We start from the raw sequence: 23007 nt of genomic DNA on the forward strand, positions 1-23007 counted from the left end.
GTAGCTCACCACCCTCACCTGGTACCTGAGAGACTGGGGGGGGGATGACATGGGTGGGATTCCTGCCAGAATCTCAAACTTCACCGCCGGCAGAGAAGCAGATTCTGTCAGTTTATTTACAGCCAAAGAAGAGCTGAGGGAGGGCTAAACCTAATTCTTCACAACCTGAAGGGGTCTCAAAGTGCCTTCCATTCCTCTCCACACAACTGGGCACCCTGTGAAATAGGTGAGACAGAGAGAGCTCGGAGAGAACTGAGACAGATCCAAGGTCACCCAACAGGCCTCATTTGGCTCAAGGCGCCTTACGATAGCCTTCCCTTCCTCTCCTCACAAAAGATGTGAGGTAGGTGGGGCTGAGAGAGCCCTAAAAGAACTGTGACTATCCCAAGGTCACCCAGCTGGCTGCATGGGGAGGAGTAGGGAATTGACCCCAGCTCTCCAGATTAGAGGCTGCCGAGAGATTTTAATGATTTTAAATGTACAAATCTTAAGTTTTATTAATTTTATTTCTTGCTGCTACCTGAATTGTTGCAAACTGCCATGGGACAGTCACCTAAGAGGGGAGATTAAGAATCGAATAAAATAAATAAGTAAACCACACACGCTCCCTTCTGTCTGTCCTGACCTCTGAGTGCCCCTCAGTTTGAATCTCAGTACTGTGAGGGAAAAAAGCTCCCTCCGCTTTCTCTCCCCATGCCGTAATTTTATAAACATCTCTCATGCCCCCCCCCCCCCCAATAATCTTTTTCCTGAACTGAAAAGTTCTGGCCTAACAGGAAAGTTGCCGCAGTTCTTTTCTCGTCTCAGTTCCCGCCCTCGGTACCTTTTCCAGCTCTGCTCTATCCTCTTTGAGAACTGTACCAGAACTGTACCGTCTTGCGAAGGGGGGGGGGCCACGGCAGAGATCTCCACGAGGGCGTGACCATATTCGCCTTCATCCCCTGCCTCATAATCCCCAGCGTGGAGTTTGCATTTGGGCTGCTGCTGCTGCTGCTCACGGAGGCGACATTTCCTCCTGCTCTCTGTGACGTCCCTGAGATTTATTCCAGTCTCGGGCTCAGGCAATTCCGATCGCATCAGCATATATTTAAAGTTGGGGTTTTTTTGTTCCAGCGTGAATCTCCTTATGCTTCCCTCCACCGACTTCCCTTGGCCACGGTGGCTCCTTCTCGCCCGGCTTGGAGGGGGCCTCCTGCAGCTCTTCCCCATCCTGAACTCCCAGCTGGCTTCTTCGGCCAACTGAGCTCCCCTGGCTCCAGGTCACTTATGGACACATTAAGTAGTATCGACCCCAAGACCGATCCTTGTGGGGCCCCGTGGCTCACTCCCCTCCCTCCCTACCCTTCCTGTCACTGACCCCCCTCACATCCATAAGGGGATCTGTTATCTTATCCCAGGACTGTTAAATTCGCTCAAGCGCCTTTGGGGAGGGAACTCTGTGAGCACAAAAACCAACAAGCAGCAAAATCCTTAATCAGTGCAGGTACTGTTATTTTTCTTTAAAAAACAAGAGCTGTTTTTTGCAAACAACCCTGTAAGGTAGGCCAGCATTGCCCTCCCCCCAAAGCATGGCAGGGGAGAGGGGGATTAAGAGTGTGGCCTGGCAAATCTGTGGCAGACCCTGGCACATTAAGTGGGCAGGCAGGACCCCGCCCTCTTTCTGGCATTATTCCTCCTCCGTACTTACTCTTTACAGGTGGGCACCTGGGAGAAGCTGAGGTGAGGGCGGCCCGTTACGTCGGCGTGCAAGGAGAAGAGCCCCCCCAGGAGATAATCCCCAGCCAGGTGGAAATGGGAAGGGGGGGTGCTGGTGAAGTTCCCTGCAGCAACCACTGTGGTGAAGCAGGCGCCCACCAGGCTGGCCAGCCCCATGGCTCTAGGGCAGGTGTCCAAGGCAGGGAAGACGGTGGGCCTCTCTGGGCCAATCCGGCCCCCTAAAAACGCACTGACTAGTTTGCATCCGGGGGTGGGGGGCTCATTTGCATGCATTTACATCCGCTTCCCCACGGCTGCTGACGCACAGGCAGGCCCAGCTCCCACTGCAGCCTGGAGCAGTTCCATTTGGGTCTCATTTGTTTTTATTTATTTGACTTTGATTTTATACTGTTCGGCTGCCTGATCTCTGGCATCTCCCCCCGTTTCTTCTGTGGGCACCTTTCTGGGCACTGCCCATTTGGTCTTCATCCAAGAGACACAGTAGCCATGACCAGCTCTTAGGTGGGCCAGCTGCCAGCCCCAGGTCTGCAGCCGAAACCGCCTTGCCTGCAGGTGTCACTTGGGGCCAGTTCTGCAGCATCCCTTCTTCAAGGTCTCGGGAAGATCGGTCACCAAAGCCCCAGACTTGGGCGGGTCCCCAGCCAGTGGGTTTTTCCATCCCGTCTCCAACGGGCTAGTTTGTTTGCATGCATTTCCCTGATCTGGCCTTGACCATGAAAGCGGTGATTTGGATATGCACCAGAGAGACACCTGCCTCTCGCACCCACTTTCGGGGCTCTGAAGCAGCCCCTCGGCATCTGGGAGGGGCAGGAGGGCTCATTGACAACCGCAACCGCTCAAGAGAAGGAAAGCCCCCACACTGCAGCTGTTCAGAGTATTAGTTTAAAATCCTTTATTGGCAGAAATTATCCACAAACGGTCCCCCCTTCTGCATCCACCCAGCTAGCCACTTGTCATTCTCTCCGGGAAGGGCTGGCGGAAACACAGGCAGCTTCCTGGCCTGCTGGGGAAGAAGTCCACAGCGACCCAGTTTGACCTCTCCAACAAGGCCCAGCCTGGGAGCTGGGGGACCCAAGGGACCTCCATCGTTAAAGGTGCAGGGTTCCCTTCCAGTGTCAAACATCCAGTGTGGAAACCGCCAGCCGGAAACAGTCACAGGGCCTCCCAGGCTGGGCTAAAACTGACCATTAACATAAAGGGCCCTTTGCAGAGATGCACTAAAAGGTCTCAAAGAGCCCTCTCCTCGGACGTTCTGGCTGCCTGCTCTTTTGGGCTGGTACCAGCCCAGGGGTCCTGAAAGCAAGAGCACTGCCATGGGAGCAAAAGGCACTGACCGAAGGGAGCGTTTCCACTACAGGAGAGCTCCCAGCTTTAAAACGCCTCCAAGCCGAACCTGAGAATTTGGTGTCTCCAGCTTCAACTTGGCCAAAACTCAGGCCAAGGAAATCCCCGGACCACCTCCAGAGGCCATCCGGCTGGGCCTGCAGCGCCCCGCTCTCTCCTGTTCGGGGAAGGAGATGGCAGAAGGGAAACAGCCTCCGTTCACCAATAGAGAAGGGGTCCTATTTTGGAGACGATCTTCCCAGAGTCCCGCAGGGCTTCAGCTTGGCCCTTCTTTGCTGCTGAGCATTGATCTGAGTCTCCGGAAATTCCCTCTGGCTCTTGGCAGTCCTTTCTGGCAATTGCAGGCAGCTCTTCCTTCCGCCGGCTCTTCCGACGCTTGCAGGGGGGGGGGGCTGCTCTGGGTAGCGGCAAGCAGACGAGCCAGATTTCGCTCTCTCCCCCAAAGGGGGGGCACAATTTAGGACAGACAAAAGAGGGGTCAGGCATTTCAAAACTTCGATCCACAGCAATGTCAGACTTTGCTTGGCTTGATTCAGAAACGTGACGCAGGCCACCTCCTATGGTTTGTGGGAACCAGTTTGGGACCCCAAATGAGAACGGTCTCCTAAGTGGCTACTGGGGGTGGGGGAGAACACACAAATGCAGCTCCTACTTCCGAGTTGCCCCTTCCAAAAACCGCCCAAGCAGGTCAGCAATTGGGTTGGGCATCCCAGGGTGGCCCCAGCCAGAAGGGCCTTGGAGGGGGTCTCACTGCATGTACGGGTACATCCAGCCCCCCAGGGGCGCGTGGGTCTCCTTGACGGCCAGGGGAGACGTCCAGCGCAAGATGTAGTGAGGACTCCCTGGCTTGTCGTTGGTTCCTGTTTGCAAAAGGGAGAAATGCAGCCGTCACATGCCGAGAAAACACCAGTTTCCTTTTAGGGAGAGCCAAGAAGGCCACAGGAAAGCAGTGGAAAAGCGACCAAAATTCCCAACACCCAAAAAGGTTGGAGGAGAAACTGCAGTGCCCCTGAGGTATGGCCTTGTTTGGTTCCCAGCAGCATCTGGTAGACTGCCTCTGCACAGGAAGGCTCTGTCGCCTGCTGGGTCTGGCCCAAAGGGCCCATCTAGACCCCTCCAGGAGGCTCACAAAGCAGGCCACAAAACCCCCTCCCCACGGCTCGACCCGGCCCCCAGCATCCTTTGCACTCCCCCTCAAATCGCCGTACCGGAAGCCCGGGAGCCCCCAAAGGGCTGCTGGGCCACCACGGAGCCCGTCGACTTGTCGTTGATGTAGAAATTTCCTGCTGCATTACGTAGGAGCCGCCTGGCTTCCTCAACAACGGCCCTGGGGAGGGGGTGGGAGAGAAAAGAAGCTACACTCCCAGGCACCCCAGCAGTCTGCGTGCTTATCACTTTCCACCCCACCCCCCATACATGGGTCCCTTCTCCATTTCAGAAGACCAGCACCGCACAGCTGCGGATCCGGACCCCTTCATAGAGCCCCCCTCCCCCGGGTGCCTGGCCCCTGAACCCTCCCTTCCTGCCGCTCTCATTGAGCTACGGCAACTCTAGCCAAATCCAAAAAAGGAGGGGGAGAGGGAGCGGCCGATCACGGCGCCCTGGGCTCAGATCCTGAGAAACCCCAATGGAAGATGCCCGGTGGCACACAGGCCCCCGCCCCCCTCTTTGCAAGCCAAGGGCCCTGGCTCACAGGCAGAACTGTGGCCGCAGTCTGTCCACTTGGGCGCCGGATCTGGCCCCGGCAGTGGAAGGGGGGGGGAAGGGGGCTCCTTACTTATCTTGGGCAAAGACTGCCCCCGTGAGGCCGTACGGGGAAGTGCCGTCTATTAGCCGGAGGACATCTTGATACTGCTTCTCCGGGTACACGTAGACCGTCAGGACAGGGCCGAAGATTTCCTGTACGCCGGAGGGAGAAACCGGTAAGGGTCAAGGAGTCTGACTCACAAGGAGAACAGTCTGGAGGGATGCATGAATTCCTGCACCACTCCCAGAGGTCTCAGCACACGGCCATGAGTGCATGTTGGGGAGGGGGGGGGCACAACAAGAGCTGCTCCACCTCCTGCATGATGGGATCTCTTGGGTCCTGGGTTTCGATTATGCACGGCTGGACAAAGTAGCCCACGGTGTCGTCGCATTTCCCCCCAGCAAGGATGCTGAGGTTGGGGGACGTCTCAGCGTGTCTGATCCACTTCTGGATGCGCCCAAAAGACTGGAAACAGCAAAGGAAAGAGGGGCTGTGAAGAGCAGCCTGGGCCGCCCCGACCCCCTCCCCTCAGGGCCTGTCAGGACCAAAGAGGCCCAGGTTCGAATCTCTCCCACCCCACTGCCGGGTTGGAGCCCCCCCTCCTCCTCCACATGCAGCCAGCTGGGTGACCTGGGGCCAGTCCCAGTTCTCTCAGAGCTCTCTCAGCCCCCTGTCCCTCACTGGGTGTCTGTGGGGGGGAGAAGGACTGTAAGCCGCTCTGAGGCTCCTCTGGGTAGTGAAAAGCCAGCTTCTCCTCAGGGCAGCCACACAGAGGCGGGCGATGGCAAACCTGCAGGGCCACCATGGGCTGGCTGGGAGGGCAAGGGAAGAGGGCCAGGGATGGACCGGCAGCCATGTTGAATGCCAAGGGGATGCTGGGAAATGCAAGGTGCCCCTCCCGGCAGGCTGGCGCCTGGCCCCCCCAGCCCAAAGGGTGTCACGCGATCAACAGGAGACTTCAAAGGGTTCCCGGGGCTGGGAAGGGAAGCGCGGAGGGAGGGGGGGAGGGGGGGGAGGTGGCAGAGGCAAGGTTATCGTTATTGACAGATGCCGGCTCTTAAGCTGTGGAAATACGTTTTTAAAGGGAGCCTTTGCAGGCTCAGCCGTAATCTCAGCAGGGCTCCTCTCGGCTGAAGGGAAGCTGCGGAGCTCCGGAGAGGCGGAGGCGGCAAGCGATGGCAGAGGGAAGCCGGAGGGAAAACCGGGATGCGGACCTCGGAATGGGAGCAGGAGTGGGAGGAAGAGGACGGGGTGGGCGGCCACAGAGCCCCTGCAGAGACAGGCCCCCTGGGCAGTCAGGATGAGGCCCGTTACCTTCTGGTCGATCACAGCAGAAAAAAACGTTTGGAAATCTTCCACCGGCTGGAGAGGAAACCAAAGGAGAGAAGCCATGAGAAGCCATCAGCAGTGCCTCCCCCCTCCCCCCAATCCCCGTATGGGTCTGTCTTCCCAGAGAGCTGGGGGGCCCAGGATCCCGATCCCCCCTGGGCTGCAAAGCTAGTCCTTCTCGCCCACCCTGCAGGACTGTTGTGAAGAGACCGAGGGGTCTCTCCCACTAAAAGTTCTCATCAGAAGCTTCCGCCAGGCCGGGCCCTTCTCTGCTGGAGAGCCTATCAAGGGGCTGCCGGTCAGAAGAGACCAGACTGAGCAGGGCGGCCACCTCTGGGCTGGGCAATACCTAGAGATTTTGGGGGCCTCAGGTCAGGAGGGTTCCCAGCAGGATGGAATGCCACAGAGCCCCCCCCCTCCCAAAACAGCCCTTGCCTGCAGGGAAACTGGCCTGAAGCCTGGAGAGGAGGTGTGATCCCAGGGGATCCTGAACCAGAGGGCCCCACAGGCCGACCCAGGGGAAGGGGCCTCTCCACCCTCTCCAGCCCCCCCCCCCAAGCTGCAGAGAGAGAACTCCCGTCCCTTCAGACCCTGCCTGGAGAGTCCCGAGGACTGGAGTGAGCCCCTGGCCTGATTAAACCTGGTGGGAGACGGCCGGGCTCTTCGCTTTCTTTCTTTCTTTGGGGGGGGGGGCAGTTGCATATCCGGAGTGGGCGGGGGCACGCAGGCCTTTTCAATTAGTCCATGACTGTAATCACTCGTTCGGCACAAACTACTACAAGTTAATTTCTAATCACGCCCACAGAAGGGACGAGGGAGAGTACCGGGGGCCGGGGGGGGCCGCCGAGGGGAGGGGGAACCAGTGGATAAAGCCGCTCCCTCAATAGGTATTAGCAGCCTGCCCGCACAGCGCCTAATCCCATCAGCCACCCGTGGAGCAGCAAAACCCTTCAGCGGGCGAGAGCATCACTCACGTCCCCCACTTTGATCTTCTGGAGCTCCTCCAGGAGCAGGCCTTTGATGCGGGGCCACAGAGAGGCGGGGGCGTAAAGGCGGGAGCAGGCCGAGCACTTCTGCCCACCGTACTCGAAGGCGGCGCGCACCGTCCCGCTCACCACGCTGGGCACGTCGGCCGAGGCGTGCACAAAGTGGAAGTTCTTCCCGCCACACTCTGCCGAGGAAGGCAAGACTTAGCGAGGGCCAGAGGGAGGCAGATTTGGGTCTGCCCTGGAGCCTGGCAACCTCGGAGTCGCCGTCCCTGGAAATCCCGCATTTGAACTGCTCTCTGCGGACAAAAGGACTTTCCTTTTGTCCGGCCGCAGCCTGGCCCATCAGGCTCATTGGATGCCCTGGGCTGTGGGGAGAGGAAGGCATTTTTCTTTCTGCCCCCTCTCTGCACTCCGGGCATAATGGTATAAACCTCCATGAGGTTCCCCCTTAGTCATGTTTTTCCTAAACGGCAAAGTCCCGGACCCTTCCTCTCCTTTCCGCAGAGGGAAGGTCCTCTTTGATGGTTGCCTGCTGCACCTTTTGCAGCCCTGCAAGGTCGTTTTCAACATACAGGGACCAGGACGGTGCACAATGTTCCAAAGGAGGTTGTGCCACACAGCTGCATTACGGTACGGGACGTCTTATCCCCAGTCTCTTTCCTAATAACCCCTGGCATGGAGTTTGCCTTTTTTGCTGGATTGACACTTTCACTGAGTGATCCACTACAACCCCGAGAACGTTTTCCCTCTCGGTCTCAGCAGGGTCAGACCCCATGAGCCTCTCTGTGAAGTATTTATGTAGGCAAATTCTACGCTATCTCTCCCGGGAACTTGGGTCAGAGTTGCTTTTAGCGGCTTCCCACCACTCAGCGTCAATCGCAGCAGGGGCAGATTTTTCAGATCTTGGAAGTCCCAAAAACCGTGGCAAAGCCACCCCCGGCACACTGGGGACGCTCCAGGGGCAGTTGATTTTGAATGTGCCGAATTGTGAATCTACAATCAGATTTGTTCCAACCGGCCATCACCAGCAAGAGAAATTCCCTCTGGTGTTTTGCTGCAGACAGATGGGCTGCTTTGGCTCCTGGACACAATTCACGTCACTGCAGTCACCACACGTCCCACAGAGGAGTGAGATGAGCCGTGCTCCTTCATGCACGGAAGGAGAAACACACACAGCCTTACCTCCAGCCAGCCGTGGAAAGGTGCGATAGCGGTCCAGGTTTTCAGAGACCTGCTTCCAGAGGTGCTTGAAGGTTCTGAAAGGGGGAGGGGGAGATGGTGGGAAAAGGCACAAAGCAGCTCCAAGACACGGGGTAAAGCACCCTCCCACCCAACAATTTCCGGCTCCCTCTGAGCTCTCCCTGGCCTCCTGTATGCCTGTCCTGCCCCGTCTCCTTTCTCCAAACCACCTTTGCAAAACAGCAAGAGCCCTTGATCTGGCAGCACCTCCCCCTCCCCTCCGTCAAAGAAGGCAATCTCCTTGGGGCAGAGACCTGGGGGTCTTTTAAAGCCTTGTCCTACTAGTGCCCTGGGGCAAGGGGGGGCACAGTCTAGGCAGGACAATAAGATCGCCCTTTGGCACTTTCAGACTCGACTCCTCCCCGCCCCACAAGGACTAGGGCCTTGATTTAAGGAGCCTCCTGTCAGCTCCCTTGGAATGTGGAATTCCCTTCCCTCCTTGCCTAACTTTTTCCCAGCAGGGGCCTTCTTCCACCAGATGCTCCCCTGGGGAGGGGGCTGCTTCCACCCCACCCAGTCCCTCTCCTGCCTCTGCTCACCCCCAGCCTCCGACTCCGAAGGCTGCCAGACTATTAAAAAGCACGGAGGGCTCTGCAAAACCTCGCAACGCGGCTACGGTTGGCTGAGCCTCTCGCTTTTTAAAGATGGGGAGCTCATAAATTAGCGCCAGTGAGTGGAACTCCTGGTGTGAGGCATTAGCATTTTTATTGTTTTGAAAAGCAGGGGTTTGGTCACAGTTGGAATCCAAAAGAGGCAATTGGGGGGGGGGGGGGGAGAGAGAAGGGAGAAAGGACTGAATCATCTCTCTCTCTCTCTCTCTCTCTCTCTCTCTCCTGCTTTGCCAGGGCAGCGACGGACAGGAAGTGGAAACAGGCCAGCAGGAAGTGCAGCACAGAGGGGGGAATCTCATGCTTGGTTTTTGGTTTGGTTTTGCCCCACATTTGATGCCCCACCTCTCTGGTTCGTTTCTCACAGGGGCTTCACCCCTTCCAGGACTGGCCGTCACGCGTGACTTGAGTCCATGGGTGAAGGCTGACCAAAGTGCGGCAAACACAAAGACAATGAATGTGCCGTTCCAGGATCAGAGCGAGGATCACGGCTGGCTTTGCGCACAGAAGGTCCCAAGCGTGAACCTTACAGAAATACGGGGCATAAATATATAAATTAGTGAAGAGGCTGACCCCCCCTGGGCCCTCCAGTTACGAAAGCTCAAGCAGCAGGTTCCCAGGGAAAACCCTGTCGGCCGGAGACCACGGAGAGCAGCAGGCAGCGCAGGCCCTGGCAGGAGTGGCATCGGCCACATCTCCTCAGCCGTCCAGCTGCAGGCGGGAGAACCTCTCCGCGGGAAGGAAGCAGCTACTCCCGGAGGAGGGCATATTCTACCCACAGGAGAAAGGGAGTCTGGTCTCCCCAGCGGTTGATGGGCAGATCCCTTGGACTGCCTATTCCCTGTGGTGGAAGACCCCCACTCAAGGCCTACGGTCTCCTGTTTCAGGCAATGGGGGGGGGGCTTTATTCTATGGAAAGCTATGCTTCCTGCATGCAACTCTGCCATGCGACAAATTATAAGTGGCTTGCACTCCAAACATCTTTTACCAGGCTTGACTACAGCTCTTTAATAAACCAGTTAAACTCAACTCCCCGTCTGAAAACCATCTCGGCAACATTCTCCCCCCCCCCCGTTAAATGCGCCCCCCCAGCAGGCTGCCCACGCCCCCCACTCACGGGACGCTGCCGGTGAAGTTGAGCCCGCAGAAGTGCTCGGAGGCCGTCACCGTGCTGCCAAAAACGGGGCCTTGGGCTGGGACGAACTGGATGACGTTGGGAGGGAGGCCGGCTTCCAACAGGATCTTGTAGACGGCATAGCTGGACAGGACGGCCGTGTCGCTGGGCTTCCAGAGGATCACATTACCCTGACGGGGCAACAAGACCTCACGTCAACCCTCTGCCTCTGCACAGACCCCAGAGGAGGCCAGACCCACACGAGACAGGGGGACCTTTAAAACCCTGCACGTCCTTAAACTGTATCAGACCGAAGGTCCACCCAGCCCAGCCCAGTCTCCAGAGTAGCTAACCAGATGCCTCTAAGCCCTCCAAGCAGAGGCTCAGAGGCCAGGTGTCCCCCCCCCCGATATTCCCTCCCCCCTGCAACCGGCTTTCAGAGGTGCCCAATTTTCCTATGGGATTTTGTGAAGTTGCTACTACTTTTGAAAGCCCCAAAATGTTTCTCTTTCGATTCTCAGCTCAGCTGTCAGGAGGGGCCCCCGGATGGCTGGCTCCGGAGCAGATTCCTCGCAAGTAAGCCGTTCTCCTTTAGAACAGATGCAGCACCCCGGATGCTCACCATCAAAGCAGGGGCCCCGGCCAGGTTCCCTCCGATGGCGGTGAAATTAAAGGGAGAGACGGCGGCGACAAAACCCTGGAGGGGCGAGAAAGGGAGGAAAAACACGCTGTGTGAGGAAGGAAGAGGCGGGACAAAGGCCAGCCGGAGGAGGAACGCCGGAATACCTTTAGCCTCATCCTGCACGGGGAAATTTCAAAGGGACACGGAAAGCCGCAGAAAGGGGATACAGAGAACAGAATTCAAACCTCTGCTCTCAGTTTTAGTTTTTTCGGCAAGGATGGGCAGCAAATCATTACTATTTATTTATTATTAGATTTATAAACTGCAACTCCCTAATAGGATCGACTTTTTCAAATAGGCACGAAAATTTTAAATTCTTCATAAATATAATAAATGCTGATAAAACAACAAAAACAGTGAAAACCATAAAACTACAAACCTGAGTGCCCCCTTGCCTCATCTCTTATTCCTATTCCAATGTCTTGGGGGGGGGGGGCAAATGATCGTATTTGTTGGCCCTGGCCTCAACCGCATGGCTGGCGGGAGGGGGCTGTTTTACAGGCCATGCAGCACTTTGCTAGCTCCGTCCGGGCCCAGATCCCCACAGAGTTCCACCAGGCTGGGGCCAGGACGGAATGAGGGGCCCGAGTCAGTGAAGATAAAGCCCAGAAGCTGGTGCTCCTGCAGACGCCCAGGCGCCAGGGCTGGCCCTCCCCCACCACACCCCAAAGCAGAGACGTTGCCGGAACAACTGCATCATTTGAAAAGAGAAAAGAGCAAGCGACCAGGAGCACCTGGAAGACTTCAAGGCTTCTACACCGCGGCTAGAGCTACGCTGATGTTGTGAATTTTAGGCAGGAAGGGATGAGCCCAGCGCACAACGGCCAGGGCCATGCCAACCACCAATTTGGGGGCCGGAAGGAACTTTCTGCCAGGCCAGATTGGCCCAGGGATCCCGGAGGTTTTTTGCCTTCTTTGGGCATACGGCAGGGGTAGCTAGGGAAGGGGAGCAGGTAGCCATGAATTCCCTGCAGAGTGCGGGGGGAGAAAAATTCAGTAATAAAGGAAGCCATCCATCCTCCCAGTTCAAAGACCCCCCTGCCCATGGCTGGCTAGAGCCCGGGGTCCGCCTTCCCCATACCTCCAGCCCCCGATACACCATGCTGTTGGTGCTGGGGGGCACGCTGAGGGGCTGCTCCTGCTCCAGCTCCACGGCATACTTGGCATTGAAGCGGAAGAAGTCGATGAGCTCAGCTGCTGCATCGATCTCAGCCTGAATGACCGTTTTGGCCTAGAGAAGGGAAAGGAGGTCTCAGCCCTTCTCAGGAGGTGACCACACCGCGCTGGCTAAAGGAGCGGGGCCCCCTCCTGGGCCTGGTCCCGAATTCCACTCAGGAGAAGAGCCACAAAGGCGAGGTTTGTCCAGGTGAAATCCAGAGGACGAATTATCCCAGCCGCTGCTCCCACAATCCCTCGCACCCCCAATCCCCCCCCCCCGAGTTTTCAGTCCGGCCACCTTGACCCACCTGTCCGATCATCGTCTTGGCCAGGACTTCTGCCCTCCTGGGTCCACTCAACATGTCGGCTGCTTTGAAAAATATTTGCGCCCGGTCTTGGACAGGCCGAAGGTCCCACTCCTTCCGTGCGGCCAGTGCAGCATTTATGGCTTTGTTCAGCAAGTTCTGTTGGGGGGCAGAAGAGCCACCCTGCAGGACCACATCCAACAGAAGGCACCCGCCTCTCACAAGCCCCCTTCCGCCCCCCACCCACCAAATCCTGCCTTTCCGTCCTCCACCCCAACAGTCTGCCCAGCTGCTGGTAGAGGCTCAGTGCTAAACCCAAGGCTTCTTGACAAGCCACCAGCAGAGACTCCTGCAGAATCACAACAGACAGCCTCTGCTGAAGAGCTGTCCATCTGCCGGAGCACTCCACCCACACCTGATGCGGGGAGAAAAGTTATTCCCTGGCTGGCGGGGAAGCAGCAGCAGGCAGGCTTCTCCAGGCAGGTAGGTACTTACCTTATCGGCATAGCAGTATTTGGCCACTTTGTGAGAATGCTTAAACGGCTGGGAGGGAAAGGAAACAGGGGTTGAATGCAGGCTAAGGGAAAGAAAACCGCCCCAAGATAATTCTGCAGTTGCCAGAGAAAGTCTGACCAACTGCATTTCATCAAAAACTAGATTACATTGTACTACTAATGGTTTATTTATTTATTATATTTCTATCCCGCCCGGTCTTAATTGATTCCGGGTGCGTTAAAATTCCATTACAATATACATTAAATTAAAAACCTTTTCTACGTTTAAAATCAAAGTGCAATCCCTGTGCAATTATTAAATGTCTTAATTGATAACGTTAGGCACCACATTCTTTTCAGTAGCTGACTTTTGTGTGCGGTAAGATAGAATACATGGAATGCAGCCTGGAGGCAGAAGAAGCGTTTTAAATGGAAAAACCCACAAAACCAAATCAATCGATCGCCTGCCAGGTGACTTTTGAGAAACGGCAGTTCCGCGGACTTCTGTCTGCTTGCAGAAGCACCTGAATTTCCAGCCTGGGTCTTTTTGGGAATGGAGTGGTGGAGGCTGTTGGGCAGGGGGGGGTAAGCCTGCCCAATTAATAGGACGGTCTTCATTGATTTCATTTTTTTTAATGCCCTTTGGAACAAAACTCCAACATCAGCATTTTCAGCTGCAGATTCTGACTCTAGTTTTGAAAACAGGATGGAACCAGGTGAGACCTCTGTGCCCGTGAGACTCACCGACACCTGGTACTGCAGGTCTGCCGTCCACACCTCCTCCCCCCCCACCACACACGGGATTTCTTCGGTCTTGTCTTTCAAGTCGTTCAGAGCCTGTAAAGAAAAGAGGCGCAAAAAGAGCCATTAGAGTCCTAGCCCTGGTAGCCAAAAGGCCGCAGGCTCCATAAGGGGAATTTGCAACCCCCCCCCCCCCACACACACACCCCTTACCTAGGTCACAAGCATTGCAGGGAGGGGCAGTTTCTATCAAAGTGGAAGAAGTCGCCCCTGCCTCGCCCACTGCTACAGCCCCCCCTCACACCCCGCTGCCCCCCCCCCCGTATCGCTTTTCAAGACTAAGCAGCATTTGACCCATCCACGTCTCTTTGGGGTCAGGGTAGGAAGCACCATCCAAAAGATTTCCACCAGACTGAGCAAGGGTGCAGAAAACACAGACCAGAGGGGGGAGGGGGGAAAGAAAGACGACGAAGAAGGGACCCCCCCCCCCCCCGCAATACCTTCTGGAGAGCCTGCCGTTCGGGGCTCCCTGGTCTGAACTCCAGGATGGGTTCGTTGGCCACTTCCACAGCCGCCTGGTGGTGCCATCGCAGCCTGGAGAAAGGGAGAGGGGCTGGTGATCCACTCGGCTCTCACCCGGCCCCCGGGAGTCCCACCGCCTGGCCAGGCCCTCAGGATGTGGCCGAAGGTGCCCACGCCTCCCCCAAGGAGGGAGCTTTTGCGCTCCCTTGCCCACGCCTCCCCAAAGCTTTGCGCGCAGAAGGCCAGGATTCCAGTCTGTGGCATCTTAACCCAATGCCAGCTTGCCAGGCGTGAGAAGAAGGTTCCTCTGCCAAGGGGCACAGGAATGACCACCCAGGAAGACAAACTCCCTCTCGCTGCTGTCCTGGCAATTCCTTCCTTTGAGCCCAATCAAGCACCTTGAAGGCCAACAAAGGGGGTATTCAAAGCCTGAGCTCTCACGTGCTGGCACATGCCCGGAATAATCTTTGTTGGTCTTAAAGGTGCCTGATTGGACCCAAATGGCATTGTACTACTTCAGACCCACATGACGACCCTCTTGAATCTTGAAAATTTGGCTTCCTGTTTGCCAGGGATATAGTTCCTCACTTCTGCCAAAAGAACTGGAAAACTATTGTGCCCAAGTTTGTTCGGGACAAATAAACTTCCCCCAATTACTAAAAACGGGACTTCCGGTTTGAGCTCCTTGTGGGGACCATGCCCCAGGCCACTATGGGTTTTGGAGAAGGGGAGAAGTATTCTTAAGTCCCTCCTAAAATACATTTTGGGGCCTAAAGGTTCTAAGGTTATTTTCTGTGAACTATGGACAAGTCCGTTTTGTTCTGCCCGGGTGCACAAGCCAACCCACGCCGGCACAAACTCTGGCTGGGAAACATGATGACAAACCTGCGAGGTCAGCCAAGAAAGGGGGTTTTGTACAAAAAACATTAAGAAGGTGATGCGTCTGCAAATCCGTCCTTCCAAATGCCTGATTTTGAAGCTCAAAGTCCAGCGTGGAAAAAGTTTGGTCAGCAGCCTGGAGACGATCCTCCCAAGACAAAGGTTGGGCCACTTGGGCCTCCTGAGGCCCAGGCGGTCAGGCCCTGGCACACAGGAGGAACTTGGGCCGAGCCAACCCACAAGAAGTTCTGAGGGAAACAGAGCAGCTGCTGCGTGTTTCCTTTCTCCGGCCAGCGGCTGGGCCCTGCACAGTTCCCGGACAGCTTCCTATCGCTTGCGGGGCTAATGAACCTGCAGCCCACATCAGCTGCGATACGGGCCATGAGGAAAGGTGTGGGTCAGATGGGGACAGCAGCGGACATTCCTGTGGGGCAGGACAAGGAAAGTGAAGCAGGAGAGATAAGGAAACAGCTTCTGAGTAGGAGATGTTGATTTAGGGCAGCAGAGGGGGCTACTTTCCAGCCCCGCCCCCCCCCTTGCACAAGCACTTTCGATTCAGCTCTGCAGCAGCATATCTCCAAGGGCTAAACTTCGGGGGGGGGGGGGGGGGAGTCAAGTGCTTCGCATTCTAACAAGCCAAGCCCAGCCAAAGTTGTGGGGCCGCCTTCTCTCTCCCCAGTGCTGGGACTTCTGCTGCTTGTTTTCTGGCTGCACTTCTGGTTGTGCTGGGAGATTTTGATGACGCTGTTTTGTTTTATTCGGGCTGATGAGGATGAGGATGATTCTGTGCAGCTGAAGAGGCTGCTGGTGGACTGCTGCTGTTGCTGCTAGCTACAGTTTTTATGCCACCTTTTCCACTCATTTAGGATCCACAAAACAACAAACATTTTTTTAAAAATAGCTAAAATAATTAACATAATTCAATCAAAGCCACAGACAGACAACAGTAGAAGGCGAGCCGGGATGTCAGACAAAATAAAAAAGTCTTCGTCCACCGGCACAAGAGTGCCCAGGTTCTGGTGCCAGGACCGAGGAGGCCCCGCACGGCTCTTGCTGGGGCTGCAGTTCCAGGCTGAGACACCTGCAGCTTCTGGGTGCGGAGCCCAAGGGGGGGGGGGGGGGGCTTGGGGGGGCGCTTTCCCCAAGGGAGCTGGAATCCCAGGAGAGCTGCAGCGGGCCCGTCGAGGGTGACATGGGGGGGGGGGGGCAAGCAAGGCCTCTCCAGAGAACCGGAATGGCGGGTCGGAGGGGGTCCGGGGGGGGGCTGCAGCTGCCCGGAGGGCAAAGGGGGCGGATCTCCCAAGACGCCCCCGAGTCAGGAGAGGCCAGCTGGGTGCGCCGGAGGGCGCCTGCAGTGCAGCCCCCCTTTCTCCCGGGAGGGGCCGCGGGGGGCGCCGCGGGGGGCACCTCGGGGGGAGCTCTGGGCTCCGGGGGGGAGGGGGGGGTTTCCCGGAGGAGCCAGCCCAGCCCAGCCCAGCCCAGCCCAGCCCGGGAAGGCGAAAGCGAAAGCGCGGCGGGCGTCGACGACGGGAGTCGGGGGGGGGCTGCGCGGGGCGCCTCCCGGAGGGACCCTCCCTCCCTCCCTCCCTCCCGGGGGCGCCGCCGGCAAAGGGCGCCAGGGGGGGTCACCTGCGCCCCTCTCTCCCTCCCCCCCTCTTTGACTCACCCCCCCGGGCGCGGGCGCGGCGGAGCCCCCCTCCTGGGCGGCAGCGGCAGCAGCGGGGGGCGCGGGAGCCGGAGCGGGAGCCGGAGCGGCATGCCTTGACTGCGGGCGGGCAGGAGGGCATCCCCGGCGGGCGGGCGGCGCAGAAGGGAGCCCCTGGCCGGGCGGAACCATCCGCGGGCGCCTGGGGGAGGGAAGCAGCCGCCGCTGCCGCGTCGCCCGGGCTGAGCCACCGCTCGTCGCCCGCCTCCCCCCTCCCCGAGGGCCGCGTGTGGTTTCGCCCGACCCGCTACGAGAAAGGGGCGGGAAGGGGCCGGGCCAATCAGCGTCCGCCCGGGCCCCGCCCCGGCCAATGGGAAGGAGGCCCTGGGGAGGGCGGAACCGAAGCGAGCGACACCGCCTGGAAGCGGGGGGGGGGGGGGGCGATGGACGGCCCCGATCCCGCAGACGCCGGGCGCGGGGAAGGCGGCGGCTCCGCTGCGCTTCCTCCCTGCGGTTCGGTGGGTGGGGGGCGGGTCCTTTCATCTCCTCGGGGACCTGCCGGGGCGACCTCCCCCCCGAGGCGCGGAGCAGCGACGCCAGGAGCCCTTCGAGAGCCCCGGCTTTTCCTTTCTCTTCCTTCCGCGTGAGCTTTCGCATGATGCTTTCGGAACTGGCCGGAAGTCCGAGTCTGCCGGGTGTTGTTTTTTTTTTGATGAAATCTTGCGGATCACAAGGGAGACCGTCATATTGATTGGGCAGGCTTCCTCTCTCCGCTCCCCCCCCCCCCCCGCCCTTTGCAGGTGATTCCCCAAAAGACCGCGGCTGGAAACTGAGGTGCTCCTGCAAGCGGGCCGAGGCGTCCCGGCCTTCCCTTCGGGAGTGCCCGCGGCCAGTGTTGGGGGTTCCGCTGGGTGAATGCCCCTGAAGAGACCCCGGGCTCTGCCATTTGCCCGAGGAGAAGGAGAGACAGACACCAAGAATTCAGGCACCAGGAAGTCTGGCATTTATTTTTTTTTGGGGGGGGGGGTCTTCCTTTTCCCCAAAGGATCCTCCTCACCCGCTCCCCCACCCAAGAGAGCTTGACAGCAAACCCCAATCCCCAGAGAAGCCCATTTGGTGCACAACGGAGGGGAGAAGGGTTCTTTAGCTCTTCCTTGGGGAGTTGAGGGTGAACCGTGTTCCACAGCTCTGCTCCGGGAAGTAGAGCCAAGAGCACAAGACGGCCAAGCCGAACCAGCGGGTCCCTTTTCAAAATGGACGGAACTCATAAAGGGAGGAGGCCGGCTCTGGACTGGCCACTGGGGAGGTCAGAGGAGGGCTCCTTTTGGCACTCACAGGTGGGTGGGTGGGTGGGTATGAACCACTGGACAGGAAGGGTCAGGAGGGCCAAGTCGCCCACAGCTTTGGTAGGTGCTCTGTGACCTTCAGCCCCGCATGAAAGCACTCAGGGGGTCTGCTACTGCACTAGAGACCAACAAGTGGGGAGGAGGGTCCACATCGCCCAAGTGAAACAAAAGGGGGGGCCCACCGGAGCACACTTAAGAAACGGTTCACCCCAGGACCCCTCTCCCCACCAGAGCACAAATACATACACCTGGTCCTATCCCTCACACCCTTAAAATATGCTCATATACAGAATACAAAGCACAATATGTACAACAATACAAGACATTGCTTCCTTTCCCCACTCTGTTGTCAGTTCCAAGACTGTAAAATAAATTGGCATCATTTCAGGAATTCCTTGAGGGAATAAGCCACCTATGTTCTGCCCACCACCCAGCCCCCTTGGAAGCAGATTTCTCCCACCATTCAGGGAAAGCCATTTTCACCCCAGTTCAGTCAGGTGATGCCAACGGTAACCGTGCCCACGCTCCGTTGCTCCTGGCATTGCTTACCACAACGCTTACCAACTATCAAAGGTCCAACCAGGCACACTTTGGGTCTTCCCCACACCTCAGAGATGCCACCTGGCCCAATCAAGCACCTGCTCAGATGCCAGAGAGAAGCTCCACAGGTGTCAGCAGCTCCACAACCGCACTCTGACCTGCCCACCTGACAGAAACAAAACAGTCCCTTTCACGGTTGCCTGGAGGACACTGGTCCCCCGTCATGGTGAAGCAAGTGGCATTCCCACGCTTGTTGAAGGGACTCCAAGTAGATCAAGATGAACAGAATCTCTTAAAAAGAATCTTATTCTTGGCTTCACCTGCCCATCTTTTCCTTCCAGAAGTGACCAAATGTACCAAGAGGAATCCAAATTCCAGCCCAAGAACTAATACTTTAAAAGCAGGTTGCTTAAAAAAACAGTCCTTTCCTGCCAAGATGGGCCCAACCTTCCAGTTTCTCCCACAAAAAAAGTGAGTCGCCTTCCAAGTGATCCACAGACCAGCTGCAGCTGCACCACTTGCTGAGAAGCTGTGGCGGCAGCAGCAGCACATTTGCACAATGGAGACATCCCCCCCCCACACACACCAAGGCAGAGACTATGACAGCGGGATCTGTGATGGAACTCTGCCATGTGCAAGGTCCCCCTTTGATTTGCAGTCATTTCCCAGAGCCCCCTTTTCTGCAGAAGTAGCGTTTGACCCGTTTAAGCACACACCCACAATTCCAAATGGAACATCTTCATTTTCACTCCCAATTGACACGCAGAGGGAAATCGGATCCTGGAAGAACTCGTTCGGAGCCCCCTGGGAGAAGGAAGGCTACGGTGGGCTTGCTCTCCAGCGGCTGGGGGGGGGGGGGTCCATGCCAACACAGAGGGAAGAGCCCATCTTGCAGCACCTGCTCCCCAGTGCTGTCAAGCAGGTTAAAATGCCTGAACTTCACACCTCTGCTTCCAAGAGAACACATGAAGCCAAATAAAATCCATCTGTCTCGTGTCCTTAACATCCAACGTGGGAATGTTTCGACTTCCTCCTTCACCACCTGAGCCAAAAGGAAAGGATCAAATCCCCCGGAACACGTTTCATGTGTAGAATCCTTTGGAACCGTTAAAAAGACGCCTCTGCTGAGGAGTCCAGGGGGAGAGGTCGTGCTCTGGGCACAGGCTTAGGAACTGGATCTGGCTGCTAGCAGGCAAACCAAAGTGGGAGCTCCACACCCCGCCCCCCCCCTTTAAAAATCCTGACAGAAAAACCATTTTCCCATTTTACATCTAAAAGTGTGTCAATATGACACTTCCGTATGGACAGAACATAAAGTATTTACAGCTTTACAGAAGAAAAAAGGTCAAAGTTACCTCCAGCATCTTCACAATCTTTTTTTCCTGACAAGCTTTAAATCTGGTTGTGACCCGCATACAAAAGCCAAATGTAACAGAAGCAGGGTCTGCGTGGGGGCCGAGAAAGAAGACAACACAGAAGGGGAACTCCTCTGTGCTGAAGCGATTCTCTAGTTATGCTTACACTCCTACTCGCATGGTGAAGACAAATTGAAATCCTGGGAGCAAATAAGACACTGACCCCCCCCCCCCCCGCCAACCACTAGCACCAGCATCCCATTCCACCTTGACACCCCCCTCCCCACACACAGCTCTACACCTACCAAGAACACACCCCTCCTCCAGGAGCCCCACCCCCATGCAGCTCCAGGGTGAACCCGGAACTACTTCCCCACGGACACGCCCCGACAAGACCGACTTCCCCCAACCGTTCTCTACCTTAACATGCCCACCGTTAAAAGCAAAAGCAGGGAGCCATGCTTGGGAAAACAAATGTTTTTAAAAGCAGAAAGAAGCTTAGCAGCAACGAACAAGGACAGTCTTTAAATGGCCTGATTTCTCTCCTATGGAAGACACCCCCAAACAGCCATTCCCCTCGACGGACACACAAGCGCCCCCAGGCAATGCCAGCTCTGGCAGAGGATGCCCTGGCAGCGCCTGGAGAAGCCATGCAGAAAACAGCAGCAGCAGCAGCAGCAGCACAGAGAAGGGTCTCCGCCTCGGAGACCTCGCCCTGATGAAAGAAAGGCCCCTGTTCCCACCTCCCACAGGCCGGTGTGGCCCATCTTGGACAGATCCCATCCGTGGGCATTAAGGGGGACGATGTCTTGGCCAGAAAGGAGATGCAAAACAATCTGCACTGGAATGAAAGATTCGGCCCGCAAAGCAGAGGAAGGAAGTCCTCCACACAAAGGGCAGCTAGCAAGCACTGAGGAGGCCACTACCACACAGAACAAGGCTTGTGACTAGAGATGAGGAACCAGCACACAGTTCCGGAGAGCAAACCTGGACGCACCAGAAGTCTCAAGAGAGCAGGAACGCTGTCTCACTTCGGAATCTGCAGGCAGCTCTCTGTCTCCGCAGCAGCGACCTGAAGAGGTCAGACACAGCGGCGGAAGGGGGCACCCCAGGGCCCTGTCCGGCCCACGCCCTGGGCATCCCCTTCAGCGACCCCTGGGGCTGAGCCAAAGGCCTCCAACTCTGCACCTGCCTTCCTGGGGCTCATTTGCAATGTCTCCTCCAAGCTCCTCAAACCCTTGCTGGGCCTCCAGCTAGGCCTCCAAGTCTGGCCGCCCCTTCTTTTGTGGCACAGCAACGCGGCTGAGAAGGAAAAGAGGCAGCCGGAGGCCTCCAGCCCAGAGAGCTCTTTGGCAAATACCTTCTGAGGCAGAGGTCAGGGCACAGAAGGCCCCAAAAGAGCTCACGGCTGCGAGCCCTCCACTTGAGGGAGCCAACACTGCCACGTGGGCATTCTTCAGGAGACCCTGCTCCATACACGGGGCCCCAGGGCATCTGAGGGACAGACTCAGACTCTCGAGCATGGCAGCCTCAAGCAGACAGCGTAAGCCATGCTTCCTGCCAAGGGGCCTGCCCGCCCGCCCACCCCCCCCCCCCCGCCAAGGCAGCCGCCCCCCGGCCACTGTTATTGCTATTGCACTTGCCAACACCGCCCCCCCCCAAAAAAGAGAGAACAGAGGCAGCCAACGGTGGTGGTGGTGGTTGTGGGGCTTCGGAGGTGGGCAAGGGACGCCACACTCATCCACAGGATGGCGAGGGAGCTTGTCCACGTTTACGAAAGTGGCACTGGAGTCCCGTCCCTGTCCTCTCCCCCCCCCCACCCCCAACTTCTTTAGAAAAAAGCACTGATGGCTGAAAGGGGAGAACCCCCAAAAAAGCCAGAAGGAAAGAGAAGGATCGTGGAGCAGCCACTGCCACCCCCCGGCCTCAGCCCACACGGACTCCACTCTGCAGCCATGGGCAGCACAGGCCAGGCAGCTCGCCCTCTGCCCAGAGACACAGAAGCCCGGGGAGGCCCAAACGCTGCCCAGGAATAAGGCGAGGGCTGTTATTTTTTGCATAGACACGAACAGTGATGTTCCCGCCCCACTTTTTCCTGCTGGCAGCCTGCCCCCCCCCCCCCCCCACTGAGCATTCCTTCGGAAGAGCTTTCAGCTCTGGCAGAACAGTTCTGGGCGGGGCACTGGGAAGCCGCCTCCCACGTGCGCCGAGGGGTTCTCAGAACAGGCACCGCAAGATCATGATGGAGGGCAGGGCCTGGACGTCGGTAGGGGGATCCATCAGCACCCCCCCCCCGGCCCTGGTGGCCCCCTGTGCATCCTCTCCGGGCATCCTTTGCTTCTGCCATCCACACATCCCTTTGCTACCAGGTTTGTGATTACAAAAAGAACTCTTATAGTCCAGAGGAGCGCCAAGTGGCTGAGCTTGGGCAAAGGCACAATTTAAACACCATTTTCCCCACATTTGTCTGTTTGTTCCACAATAGAAAGTATCACAGCACCAGTCCTCAGGTGGGGGGGGGAGCGCAAGAGTCTTCTGGAACCCTGGGCCAGGGCTTTGAAGTCTTTGATGTCTCCGTGTTTCTTAACACATCCCTGTTCCCAAGTTCCCCCCCCCCTCGTCTCCCTTTTCAGCTGAACACTCTGGTTCTTCATCAGCTGACCATCGGCTCCACATCTGCTTCTCTGTCGAACTCATCTGGAATCTCGTCTGTGTTTCCTGAGTCACTGCTGGCTAAAGAGCTGGGAGAAGAGGCGTTTCTGTGGAGAGAGAAGAGGCGGGCTCAGGTGCTTGTCCCTCATGGGCCGACAAGCCAGGAGCAAGAGCCCATCTGGGCCTGGGCAGGAGGCAGCCGGAGGGCGGGCTCTGAGGGGCAGAGAGCCTCCTGCCAAAACTCGTGTAGGGAGGCCCCAAGGTGAGCTGGCCAACAGCCCTCTGAGAAAGCAATCCCCCCGCATGCCACCCACTCAGCCACAGAGCTAGATGAGCTCCCTTGAGCCCGTGTGGCCCACTTCACGGCAACACGATAAAAACAGGATGCCTCCCCTGCTGGCCACCTGGTCTCCCTGGGAGGAAGGCAGGAGGGACACATGAACTGGGACAAAAACTACATCAAACAGATTCAACCCCCAGCTTCCTTCCTTCTTTTTGCTTGTTTGTTCAATTACACCTGAAGCCAGACGGGTCACCTGGGGCCAGGCATCCTTCCAGAGTGACTGGGGCACGCGGGGGAGGCCCGTCATCCCTGACTGGCA

General features: G+C 57.3%; 2 protein-coding genes across 3 annotated transcripts in view; both read right to left on the minus strand.

The window, feature by feature from the left end:
* Nucleotides 1–2584: 2584 nt before the first annotated feature.
* ALDH4A1 (aldehyde dehydrogenase 4 family member A1) lies at nt 2585–16892 on the minus strand. The gene is made up of 15 exons (XM_077311505.1): nt 16534–16892; nt 13967–14060; nt 13470–13562; nt 12727–12774; nt 12235–12390; nt 11850–11999; nt 10709–10783; nt 10090–10277; nt 8308–8381; nt 7111–7307; nt 6122–6169; nt 5120–5272; nt 4838–4959; nt 4269–4387; nt 2585–3920 (listed from the first exon to the last, which is right to left on the minus strand). The coding sequence occupies exons 1-15, from the start codon at nt 16623–16625 to the stop codon at nt 3808–3810; spliced, it is 1722 nt and encodes a 573-aa protein (XP_077167620.1). The 5' UTR covers nt 16626–16892; the 3' UTR covers nt 2585–3807.
* A 600-nt stretch (nt 16893–17492) lies between these two features.
* The window catches only part of IFFO2 (intermediate filament family orphan 2), a 31285-nt gene continuing 25770 nt past the window's right edge, over nt 17493–23007 (minus strand). For both annotated transcript variants that reach the window (XM_077311651.1, XM_077311650.1), the window contains exon 9: nt 17493–22512. In XM_077311651.1, the coding sequence (XP_077167766.1) occupies nt 22407–22512 (106 nt within the window). In that variant the 3' untranslated portion in view covers nt 17493–22406. The remainder of the gene's footprint in view (nt 22513–23007) is intronic.

Source organism: Paroedura picta, chromosome 15 (assembly GCF_049243985.1).
Source record: "Paroedura picta isolate Pp20150507F chromosome 15, Ppicta_v3.0, whole genome shotgun sequence".
Lineage (NCBI taxonomy): Eukaryota > Metazoa > Chordata > Lepidosauria > Squamata > Gekkonidae > Paroedura > Paroedura picta.